Raw genomic sequence first — 13,500 nt, 5'->3', positions numbered from 1 at the left:
TCCCATAATGGTAGTACTGGAAGTGATGGATGAATGGGGGGCCACGAGCCACAAGAGCCCGGGTGACACTATGACTTCTACTTGGCAAACGTGAAATAGCACGTCATTAGCGATCAACTATCCCAGCCTCCAATGCAAGAGAGCACCTATGGAACGGATTATGCACCATGGCAGAGTAATATTTATATAATTCTAGGGGCTGTCCCCAAAACACAAGAAGATATGGGGCATGTGGCTGGATCATTCCCCGTCAGCAGGGGTGTAAGCGGCGGCTTCTTTTCATATGTGTATATTGTCATGATATTTTTCTTTCTTACCCTGCTTTCATGCATGCAGTACTGTGATGCTAGATCGTGTTTTGTCATACTGTTATGTTACCTCAAAATCAATAAACAATGTTGTAAAAAAAGAAATCACCTCCATGTGCATGAATCTGGTAGTGGACAACCCCATTGAGTGGCCCAGCTCCTGTACCATCAGTAGCTTGATTCTGGGTTCCCTCAGAATAGCTTTTCTAAGCTTGGAGGAGTGTCATCCTTTAATGACGTGGGCTTGGATAGCCTTGCCCGGATTTGCTGTGTTAATAATGCTCATCAGTTCTCCGCGCCGGTACATGTTAAAGTCTTGTCTGAGTTGTATCGAGTCTGGTGGAATGGAAAACTTTGCAGTAAGTATTCACCTGTGGTGCACAAGGGGGGTCTACCTCTAAGAGTTGATTTGGGTTAGAAATATCTTTTGGAGATGTTCAACAGCGGGGTGGCACAGGATCGATCGCGTTGCTTTCTCAGTTTTCTCTTTTGTAGTTGATATATAAGATATTTCAATCAGACTCGCCATCGTATCTACCTGGGGGTAATTGCAACCGGTGTTTCGTGTGAGTGTAAAGGTGGGAGCACGTTATGTGAAGTAGTTATCAGCTGTGCGCTTGATTCTGTCTCCTCTTTCCTATTATTTGCCATGAGGGTCCTACTTTGAGGGAGATCACGTCACTCTGCCAGTTGATGGGGACTATGGTGCGCTAGAGAGACTGCAGAATGGGCACCCTGCAGAGGAAAAATAACCCCCCACACCTGACCTCTTGGGTGTGCGCTGCAGCCATCCACACTCTCACACCGGGAGCAGCCAGTGAATGCGTGTATGACAGCATTGCTCCAGCGGCGACCCTTCGGTCCTCTGCAGCAACCTCGAGATCATCACAGAGCCCAGTGTGTGAGGTGCAGCAAGGACGTTAAACATGCTGTAAAACACGCACATGTTCAGGGTCATGACAGCAGATGTATGTTGACTGAAAGTATTTGTTTCTAACTTGTAACTTACATATTCTGAAAAGTGTAGAAGCTACCTTATACATTTTGTGGATAGCCACTAAGGTACACATGATCACTGCATTTGCATGTGGAGTCATGGACCACTCTTCTGCCTCTCAGCTGTAAACATCCACATGTGTGACATGTACATACATTTCACAAACGTATGCCAGTACTTTCACTATGGCAATTGAGGAGTTGCTTACTTATGTACATGTTTCTCTGTTCCACTCTTCATCACTCTACTCCACTCTCTGCCACTCTACTCTGCTTGTCACCACTCTGACACTTCACTCCACGCCATTCTTATCTACGCCACTAACTTTTAGCCATGCTGAGCAGCAGCCACTTTGGTGTGCAACATGGCTAAAACACATTGGCAAGGCAAATAGCTCTTGCATAGGCAGGAGCTATTGCCAATGCTAGTATTTTTTATTTAAGCTTTGTGAGTAAGGCTGCATGGACCATTTGACAGTTTCTTATCCCATGAAATTGCTAAATGTATATATGAGGAATAAAAAATGCTTGGCATAAGTTTGAGATTCTATAAACATTTTCTAATTTAGTCTAGGATACATTTTTGCGATTTAGGCCCTAGGTCGTTTCTCACAGCTCATTCACCCTAAAGTCCACTTGGAATAAATTTATGTTAAAACTAACCCTAAATCTCCAGTGACAAGTGTTGCTCTTTTGATCCTCATATAACTGCTTTACTAAGAGAAGCACCTAGTAATGATTACTTGTTATTCTTATATTCCCATTTAAGGATATTATATAATCTATTACTTAAACGTTTTAAATCATAATTTTAGTTCTGCCGAGTCTTGATCCCTGTTGGACTAGTCTGTACTTCTTACACGCATTGCTGAGCTTTCATGAGCGTCCATATATCTTTGCTTTCACTCTCGTTCTCTCACGCTCCCTGTCCGCTTGAATGGTGGTTGGGGGTTATGGGAGGATCTCCATGAGAATTCTGGTCTTGTGAATTACCAGTCAAAAAAGTAGTTCCCCAAGACAAAACGAGAATCCACTAGGCACTTCTAAAAATAGAAGCAAAAGCCCTCACACATCCATTGGATGTCATGCTTCATCATAGGGCTTGCTCCTCATCAGGCTGGCACTGCAATATCTGACGGGCCTCACAGGGGGGCTCTTTGCCAGAGATCTTGAATAGTTGAGCATGCCGTGGTAGGAAGATGCAGTAACAAATTAGAACCTACAGTCAGAGAGGAGCTGGAGAAAAAGAAGCTAAAATTCGCTCGAGAACCTCAAACATCCATGTTTTATTGGTCATAAAGGGTGTCGGTCAAGGTTAAAAACATCAAGGAGTGGGAGGGAGATAATGTTCCGCCACTCTAACAATATACAGAGGGATGAAAGATAAATCCTCCTTCAGCCATGGTCAACATGTTTCTCATCTACAAAGTCCCTACGGATCACACGGCGTTTCATCAGGACCACAAAAAAAATATCTCCTAAGCTACACTACATACAAAAATGCGTGAGAGGATTTGTAAATTAAATCATGAGTTTAACTTACTCAAAACGCTACGCATCTAACAGTCTAATTAGACGAGGCCCTCCTCTATTAGGGATGGGGCTCCTTGGGAAAGTGCATACCAGAGGACAATCATTACTTTTAATAGAGCGAAGGCCCGGAGACGGTAACCTACCCGGCAACCACGTTCCCGAAATAGTGAATTACCACCAGGCTAATATGGAAAAATAAGGAATAAAAGCTTTACGGGTGGCTTTGGTGTAGTGATGTGGTGTGCATTTCTGAGTCTTCAGGTTCTCTGATACTGCTCAGTTTTCATGGTGTTGCATTACACAAGTGCATTACATTCTTGATGCGGTGGTAATCAGACTCCTACGGCCCTCCTGCTTTGTGTGCACGCATCTTTGTGGATGGATTCATCAACCTATCCACTCATCTTCGGTTAGATTACAATAAGCAGCCATGAGTTAAAATCTAGGTAGGGACGAGAGTGAAGGGAGGAATGAGTTTAGACCTTAGTGTGAGTAGCCCATAATGCAAAAACACATAGATCACGGTATATGCCCTATATGCACTTCTATGGATACAGGGATCATACGTGGGCGCAAATAATTTTAGCATACACTTTGCATTCATTATTATTACAAGTGACGTGTTTTCTGCTTGCTCTTAACAGTATGTTCTAGATCAGTGATACTCAAAGTACGGCCCGGGGGCCGCATGCGGCCCTTTTGTCCTTTACATGCGGCCTTCAGTGAAGTAGTAGCACTAGGCTGCTGTTTACTCGACTCAACAAGGGATACTTTATTTAAGCATTATTGAAGATAAAGAAAGGAAGCAAGGAAGTTGTCCTGCACCACTTTAACTGCAAGAACACTTTCATTCTTTCAGAAATCTTGCAGCAAATGTCTACAACTATGATAACTGTTCTTAAAAATTCAAAAAGTGTATTTCATTTACACGCAGAACCATTTCATCTTAGTACATACGGTTATAACAGTGCATGGAGTAATATTTTTTAAGAACGATAGATTTCAAACATAAATTCAGAAACATTCATTCTTGCCACCACCTTCATAACAATGCCAATAGTGAACTAAGAGGCAAGTCACTTGTTATCTGCACTCTTTGATTGACCTGATTTGCTATTGTACATGAACAACTTCATAATTTATTAAATCAAACACAGGACAATGGTTTGCACAGCACACATACAGAAGTCATGCATTGTGAGGTCCTCCTACATACAATAATGAAGAAAAAGAAGGGAACGTGAAATAAAACAATTGCCTAGGATCACACAATTTGGTAAAGTGGGGAAGCTGAGATTAAAGCCAGGTTTTCTGGTTTCACATTGTGCGATTCAGCCACTAGATCTATATGCTTTGCTGCCCCCTACACCCACCATAATGCCACAACCCTCCCCACCCACAGCTCCCTCTCCCCTTGATCGCTACGCTGCTAGCATCAATGCGGCCCTTAGTCGCACCACGGACCAAACTTTGTGGCCCCTGGGAAAATGTTTGTGAGTCCCTATGTTCTAGATGATGGCAAGAGCCAATGCAAAACGTTTGCGTGTCTTTTATAAAGCTGTGTTGAACTTTAAATGCAGTGTTAGTATTTATCCTTCATGGATGGCGGTGGTTGAGGGCTCTGGGAAGCAAACCAATCCTGGAATTCAGTAGTTTTCAGTTTCCTTGCAGCTGCTTTTAGCACATCTGTCTTGCGAGTATCCACACTTTTTTCTAATTTCAAGCCTTGTTTAGTCTACCTCGGGGAGCTATGAAACAAAGAAGCCAGAAGATCTCCTTTCGCGCCCCTGGGGGTGCTCACACAGAGGCAGGGGACCTCAGAGTCCAGCATCACGTCCAGTCAGATTCGAGAACGTGTGTCTGTCATGCTCTGTACCTTTTATTGCCTTTGCTCGTTTCCGTTAACTTTTCTTCTGGTGGAAATGTGCGTCATACATTCATTCCTGAAACATGCAGACGGCCCCTTTCCGCCCTAATACAAGCAGGCTCCACATATGTAATGGCACCTGCCGTGTAACAACTTTTCCACTCGTAAAGTGCACACATTTCTCAAGCTAGACCACAGTTGTGGCCTGCGCCACGGTTGGAAGCACTTGTTGTTGACCACACGCACTGTCTCCTTGAAACGATAAAAGTTTGACCCGAGTGACCACGTTGGAATTTGACCTTTAACCCTGAGCCCACCACTCATGATTAAGCTAATATCCAGGCGAGACTCGGCGGTCGTCACTGGGAGACCCCGCATTCTTCTGGATCGAGTGGGGCGTGCTTTCGGACTGAAGCACCACCTTTGTCCTTGAAACCTAAAATGTCGTAAGTGCACAATAGATGATCAGTTGTAGTCTGTAATATTTCAGATACGTGAAAGCAAAGCACTGGCCAAGCAACTGTTCAAAATGTTCGTTGTGCAAGGTAACTGCCTACACAAAAACGCTGCATCAAGTTAATGGTACAACATTGCGAACACCAGACCTTACAAGACGTTCATGTTTTTTGTTATTGTTGTATGCACAAACAAAAAATGATTTATTAAGTACTTGGTGTCAAAGTGTTTGACTGTTAAAGGCACAGTAAATAATGTCTTGTTATTAGTCAAACCAACAAAACTGATTTCATGAGTCTCACTACAACTTGAACATGCAAGGTGCACACTTTACTGATACGAACGGCTCTTCAGCTGTTCTGCTGGTCATGTCACATACTTTGAAACTATGTGCAGTGTGTTTATCAATACTCTTCGCATTTGCACCATTATCTTTAAAATAATGAATGCCTGTCTTCATGAGGTGGTTTAAGCTTCTTTTCAAAGTTCAGTTTGCTTATATTAATTTTGTGCTATAAGAATTATATTGTTCTAGTTATAATTTGTCAACAAGCATTGAAAAAGCCAACAGGTTAGTACACACTAAAACATAAAAAAGCCTTGTGAGGTGAAAAAGTGAAACCATGGCCCTTATTTCTTAAAGAGAGATAGCCTATTGACCCGTAAACCTTGGTACCACCCAGCAGTAACTCCCACCCATTCCCCAAATTTGGGCGATACCAAGCCAAGTTCTCCTCTAGTGGCAAAACTGTGATGGATGAGGACTCTGCAGTGTTTCTGTTTATCGAGGCAGACCACTGTTCCATGGGAACACACCCAAAGGGGATGAGCCTAACCATCCTCTGCCAGGGTGATGTGACCCAGTACTGCCCAGGGAAGCGGAGTCACTGCCCAGAATCAGGCGAGATGTTTCCTAACCTTATTCTGAGCAGTGTTACATGGCTGCAAGGAGGCATATCCCAGAGCACTTCCACCTTTCGGTGGTAGTTCTTGAGGACCCTGATATCCACACGACCGAAGATCTGAGAGGCCCCTTCGTTGAAGAAAAGAGCACCCACACTGTCTTCTCAGCTTAATTTAGATATTTGTGCTCTGCAGTCTTGTGAAATGAAATGTGGAAATGACTGGGTGGACAAAAATGATTCCGCCATTTTACCACACACCTGAGCAGAGTGAGACGTCTGCATGTGTTCCGTCTCCACTTGGCGATAACTGCACGTAAGGAAAATGTACTGCTCGCACCGATGCATGGTAAATATCCTATCATGAAAACACATCTTTTGAAAGCCGGTACCTTTTTGAATGGAGCCTGCGCGGTCTTGAACGTTTATTTAATAATCGCATCAAACCCAGTTGTTATCAGAAGATTAAGATGTCTTGCAGTACAATGTCCAAGTATACTTGATATTTCTTGACAGTGTTGTCTTTTCCAGACTGTTTGCTGATGCTCGTGTTCAAGGACAAATCGGAGAGAGCGAAAGGGCATAAGGAGCGGTGCAGTGTGACTTTAGAAGACATCTGTGGCCTTGATCCAGGACTCTCCTATGAGGGCATGAGCCAAGCCCTTGCTATCGTCTGTCTGTCTCATTCTGTAATCCTCGGATTTGACAATAAAGACATTATGCATGCCTGGGATGTCCGGCTCCGCTATAGCTTAGGAGAAGGTGAGCTCCATTTTCAAATTATGAAGCCAACAATCAAGTGTTTTGTTTACTGCTAGATATCACAGTTGTAATGAATAGAGGTTCACATCAGAGCTTTACATTGCAAAGAACATGCTCACATTCCGCCTTTAGCATCGTCTTGCAGCGCAGTAGCCGCAGTACACCTTCGACACTAAGGGCCATATGTACGAACACTTTTTCCCATAGACACAGAATGGGTAAAAACCTTTGCAACATCTGGCCCTAAATTCCATAAGCTTGTTAGTTATGCTCCAACATTTCATTACAAAAAAATATTTGTAGATTCATCTCCGGTAGCAGGAAAATTTATTCTTTTCGCTCAACTTCGAGGCTCCTGGAAAAATAAATATTTACTGATAGAAATTGAGATCGCCTTGCTCACCACCTTCGTGAGTTAACCAGAAGACTCTAACTTTATCCAATCGCACATGTCATGCAATAGAGGTTCCACCGGCTGATAATGCAACATTTCACTTCTTGACCTTGGGTGACATGGTTCTCTTACACACTTATGACATGGCTGCACCTGCAAACTTCTCCTATTTTATAACCAGACTTCCTTGTTTCCTATAATTAAAAGATGCCAAGTGAGTCCAGTTACTGGTCCCAAAAGGCATGAATTTCCTGTCCAGTGAAGAAATATTACTTTATTTCTTGACATAGGAATATAACATTTCTCTAAATAAAAGCCACGTTAAATGTATGGAAATCTGATCCTCCGACCTTCCACCAGTGGTTGGCTAGAGTACTATCAAAGTACTACCTCAAGACTAGTCTTTATGCTTACAAGAGCAGAGGTGGGCAAAAGTGTGGGCACCAATTACACAATGGATTATGGATTAGAATCTGCCATCATGATTATGATTTTGTATCCGATATGTGGGCACCAACTGTACAATGAATTACGGATTAGAATGCAGCATTTTGATTATGATTTTGTATTGGGTATATGGACAGGGCAACAAATGCTTAGGTTAGTGATTATGTGATGCAGATTGAAAAATTGCCTTTTTATGAAATATTGCCTTTTTATGTTTCTTATTGTGCACAGGATTTTTTTTTTTTTTTAATGTGGAAATCCAGTTACCGCACATTTGTCAAGATCTTTTTACATTTCAGACAATCGTAGAATGAGGGCCTCCAGTCCTCTCTTTTTGCTGTAAGGCCTCTCTTCCATACTAACAAAACATGAACAGCTACTTAACTTTGGGTAGTCTTGGCTGTGCTAACAAAAACAAAGTGAGCATCTTGAGTGGAGAAAAAATGATTTCAGCCAATTTACAATTAAAGCAAACACTTCTTTTTACAGAGTCCCTGACTATATTTGTCCTGCTAATCCCAGTTAGGGTGCAGACTCAAGTTTGCATCTAAAATGGGGTGACAAATTGGATGCAGAATGCGCCTGAAGTGGGAGTTTGCTCTTGCAAATTGCAACATGTAAAACCTGCTACAAATTACAGCTGCAAATTGCAAAAGATGTCAGTTTGCGCATCCTAAAATAAGTGAACTCATGCAAAATGTATATACTCCTTAATTACCGCACCCCAATTGATGCTGATGTTACTCAAGTTAAAAGCACACTTAATAGCGATAGCTTGGCATGGTGTATCGGGATTAAAGATAATGTATGGTTAATTTGCCCAGCCTATTTTCTTCCTCCAAAAGTCATCCAGGCTAGTCCGTACCATTGAGGCCTTTGGTCTAGTTCAACGTTTTTCCCCTGTTTAAATTGAAAATATGTTTTTTTCTTACTCAAATGGTTTTCCTCTGTCAGAAGTAAAAATATCACAAGCATAACAGAGTCCCTGCTCTTGGGGACCATTTCAAATATCTATCCAAAACCACATATTGTTGTAATGGTATTCTGATAACACAATTCTATTACCAAATCTCAAAAAGTCAAGCAGTACTTTCCAACATCAGCTACCTCTTACAATAGTGACTAGGAAGCAACATAAAAAAAATCTTAACATTATCAAAATTTGAAGCCTGCTCAGTGAATGTCTCAAGGTCCCACACTGTATTTCACTCGAATGTAAAAAATAACTCTAATAATTCAGCGTGGTCAACATTTTAAACCAAAGTATACATATTATGTAGCTCATTCTGCAATACAATCCAAGGCTAATATCCAAAATGTATCGTTCACATTTTTTTTTGCAGGCCACCATATTACTATCAAAAATCCACTAAACAGTATGGGTTAAGGCGGGATGGGTTTCCGGGAGAGGTCTAGGGGTGGCTGTTAGGATTGTAGTGAACTTCCACAAAGTCTACAAACTAACATTGTTTTCACACCCAATTAGTGGACTGTACTAATAAAGGCTAGAATTTAGTGTACAAAGTTCAAGATTAAAGCTTATCATAATTTCAACATGTTGCAACTGGGACCAAATGAAGGTCCTATTCATTTGATTTAAATCAAGGAGGACTGTTTGCATACATTTCCTATTGGTGACTCAACTGCGAGGTTGAAAAGCATTAATCTTGAACTCCTTTGTGAAAGTAAGTTAAATGACGCTAAATCACTAATGGAATAAATGTTTGATTTGCCAGTTTGTCTTGCTACATACACTGTTGCTAGGAAAATAGCAATTGGTTTCTTCAAGTTAAAAGATAATTGTAATCAAATGAGGATCTTAAATGAAATGGGGATTAAAATCAGGTTTCTGTGAGATGGCATAGTCGCTAGAAATAAACACTAGAAATTCAGTAAAATAAGAAGTAATTTTGCTGCATGTACAACATGCATTTCTGCTCATTTTTCTATAAGGTCGAAAACCAAGAGAGAGACTGTTTAATAGTTTCATGTAATTCAGTATGGTAAATATAGTTGATTTGCGTATTTCAGTGTGAAGGCAAACATTTTGTAAACTTGGATCTTTAACCACAGTCTAGAAGATTTGACCTCCAGTATTTATGTTATGATCATATAAGTATTTTATACTTTATCAATCATTGTGTGACATCATTGGAAATATGTAAATATCTTGTTATTTTCTTTAACTCGTGGCTCAGATTTTTTTTTTTGAAAAACTGATTCTTGTTCCATTAATCTTATTTTGGACTAAATATTAGATTTTTGTCCAGGAAAGGCTGATTTATTTAAATATATCTGATCTGAAGTATGCCGTGAAGCCGTTCACAGCCTAGGTTTAGAAATGAATACATGTCCCAGCTGTGTCAGATTCCATTCACCTTAAATAAATGCAAGGGATGACTCAGGGAAAATGTATATTCCTAAGAAAGTTTGTTTCAGGCACTAGCATGGACTTTGCCAATTACTTCATACTGGATATGACTCTGAGTTTTTCTTTAAGCTGTAGTCATTTTTAAGTCTTACCTTCCAGACAGTGCAAGCAGTCTATTGGCAAAAATACCTATTGTCTTCTTACAGTGGGCCTCATGCCCACCTATTGTTTTCCATTGGTTGGCTTTATTGTCATTGTCATTTACTTGTGTTTTTATTATTCATCTACTTTGGGCTTTACTTTCTCTTCTTGTGTTTGAAACCCCAGAGCATGGATGCAGTACCTGTGCCCTTTTACTGCTCACTACTAAAGCACTTGTTTTTTCTGTTTGGTTAGGCACTCCACAAGAGTGCATGTATGTGTGTTTTCCATCTGTCTCTCTTGGGTACTGCTCTTCCACACCTTCGTCATGCTCCGTGTTACCCCCTCTTGTCTACGTACTTCTGCCTCACACCACTCCACCCCTCCATGTTGTGTTCATCTTTGCATTGACTCCTAGCCCATATACTTTCCCCAAGAGCTCCACATTCCTCTCTCTAGCCCATGACTTCTTTTTTGCTACAGTGCTCCATGTTCCTCTTGCTCACCAATGGTGCTTCCCCAACCCTTCATGCTGCTTCCCAAACCTGCTCCCTCTATGTTGCTTTCACCCTACGTATTGCTTCCTTCTCTTCTGCTCTCTGTGTTGCTGCCTCCCACCTGCTTCCTCTGTGCAACATCTTTTCACTGGTGCCTCAAAATAAAAGAAAACATCTTTCTCATTACTTTTTATTTATATTAAAAAGGGAAATAAAGTTCCTGCTTCATTTTGCATGCACACACTTACAAAATGAGGCAAGCATACATAGATTTGAGTTTGCTGTACAGCATCACTAAAAACCATTGGCAAAACCAATAGGTCTCAACGCCACGGCCTATTGGCTTTATCAATGCTTGTTTAAAATTCTCAGTAGCAATTTCGGTGCCAATTGGTCCATAAGATTTATAAGTTCCAGTTTCAACCTGAAGGCCTTCTTTATGTAGAGTATTGCCCACCAGGGTTGATGCCAAGATGTACCTCAGGGATTACTTTATTGCATCCTTCTACATCCTGACAGGTCATAGAACAAGTAGTTTAGTGAACACATCTTTACTGTTCTGTGGTTCAGTGCACCCCATCATAGCAGTTACTTACCTGAGGATGTGCAATCACCTCTCCACCTGGGGAAGGGGTCTCATTGGCTACTTTCTTGTAGAGTACAGGTTCCACAGGTACACCCTCGCAATCCAATTCAATTGGTCTGTGGATATCCCATCATTGGCACCCCAAAAACACTGCCTCGGAACAAATTAAATGTGAAAAAAGGACAGTTCAAGAGACAGCTATGATGTTTAAATAATGACAGTGCACTAAGAGAGCATCAACGAGAACATTTTATGTGCACTGTTTACTAAGCTAATCTTACAAAACGGAGTGCTGGATCACTGGATAATTGCTTAGTTGACTACCATGGTTTAAACCGTAAATGGGTGTTTTTATGTTCATTAACCAGTAGCTGAATTCTATCCCCCGAAATCCTGCTTAGTCTGTGTTTACTTATGAACGTTTTCCGTCTCATTCAACAGTGTACCGATTTCATGTTGGAGTTTTGCCTGGTACCAAACTGGAGAGTGGACCTGCTACTCTTCACATCTGCAATGACATTCTAGTGCTTGCGCGGGACCTCCCCCCTGTCGTCATTGGGCAGTGGAAGTTGACGGATCTGCGCCGCTATGGGTCTGTTCCCAATGGATTTGTTTTTGAAGGAGGTACACGGTGTGGGTACTGTAAGTACAACGCTTACCCTTGTCTAATTTGTTTACTATACAGATAAAATTGTCTAGCTTGAACATGTTTCTTTAACATCCATCTTGTACAATTGTGACTAAATTAATGATTGTACTTTTGCATTGCTACTAATTGGAGAATAATGTTTCAACAGCACTGAGTCCATTATTCCTCTAAAACAAAAGGTTTTTGAAGTGTATTTTTAAAGCGTGAACATTTCCATATACGTAGGGGGACAAGCCGGATAAAGCTGTACTACAATGCTATAAGCACACTTAGTTGATACAACTAAGTGTGCCACCTAACCCAGAGAACATAATGTGAGCTCACAAACAATGAATAACTCACATTTACAACGCCAACAGGTTAATCCTTTTTGTATAGTGAAATTTGTGCATGGTTGTGTGACTGGCTGAATGGGTTAATGTGAGAATAAGTCAATGGGTACTTGAAAGGATAAATGGGCTAGTGATTGAGTGAATGGATCAATGCATGACAGAGTGCCTGGATAAGTGGGAAAGTAAGTAGATTGACAGGGAACTAAGTACTGAGTGGATGGATGTTTGGATGAATGTTTACATGGATAAATGGTTTAGTCCATGGGTGGCTGAATATGTGTGGAATGAGCAAAAGGGTAGATTTGCATTATCAGTTATTAATTCGAAATGCATGTTCAAATGTTCTCCATCACCTATTGATCTTAAATACATGTTAATATTTGCAACATCATTCATAAAACTTGTGTCTTCCCATCAATAGCACTCAAAAGGACCCAGTGAATGCTCCGATTTGCTTCTCCATTCGATAATCAATAATGCCTGTTCTGATATGCCTCATCACTCAGCAGTCATTAATTCATGTTCAAATGTGCACACTAATCTTCTTTACATGTAGAGGACACTGCGCAATCTGCAGGGAACTGCAGTATCGAGATAGGCCCATGAGCACAGATGAGCGACAAGTATAGCTGTATTTGCCCTCTGTCCAAAGCTAGGCACTGAAGTGGGTGGGGAATTTACGCCGCTTGCAACACCATGATCGGCAGGACTGGGAGAACAGAAGGGAACTGGGCCACTGAAAGAAGAGGGGGAGCTGTATGCGTTGCGTCCAGAATCCCTCTCAGGTGGATGCTAAGCATTACACCATTTTCTACTACCTTCCCTCCAATGCTGTATCTCCAAGAGGGAACTGAAAAAGCCGGATCAGCTCCAGAGCTTCAAGCTCCAGTTTTGGCCGCTGATAGAGAAGAAGGCGCTTTACATGCTATGGCTAACGATGGTGCTATCACACCCCTGGCCAAGAAAAGGAGAGGCTCACAAGCAAGACTGGCAACGTTTGCAAAGCTGGACCGACACTACCTTCACAGTTAAGGCTGAAGCAACAAAAGGCTGCAAACAATCTGCCGCTGCCACTGCAAAAGAGGCCCCCCAATCATGGACCATGATCTTACTTTGTTCCATCAACTGCAACAGACACTTAACTTTCGTACTACTATGAAAAGAAAATAGACACGCCCCCTGTGTACACTCTTGCAGCTACTTTTCCAATCAACTGGCTGCAAGTCTGTGGAAAGGAAAATCTCTGACGTCATGACTCA

The 13,500-nt window shown here is 41.5% G+C and overlaps 1 protein-coding gene across 1 annotated transcript in view; it reads left to right on the top strand.

Moving 5' to 3' along the window:
• Positions 1–13,500, top strand: part of DOK7 (docking protein 7) — a 479,904-nt gene that overhangs the window by 49,427 nt on the left and 416,977 nt on the right. The window contains exons 3-4 of the mRNA XM_069203471.1: positions 6,594–6,824; positions 11,702–11,902. Of these exons, the coding sequence (XP_069059572.1) occupies positions 6,594–6,824; positions 11,702–11,902 (432 nt within the window). The remainder of the gene's footprint in view (positions 1–6,593; positions 6,825–11,701; positions 11,903–13,500) is intronic.

This window comes from Pleurodeles waltl, chromosome 1_2 (genome assembly GCF_031143425.1).
Source record: "Pleurodeles waltl isolate 20211129_DDA chromosome 1_2, aPleWal1.hap1.20221129, whole genome shotgun sequence".
Lineage (NCBI taxonomy): Eukaryota > Metazoa > Chordata > Amphibia > Caudata > Salamandridae > Pleurodeles > Pleurodeles waltl.
The sequence above is the reverse complement of the archived record's forward strand: the minus strand, read 5'-3'. Positions and strand labels throughout refer to the sequence as shown.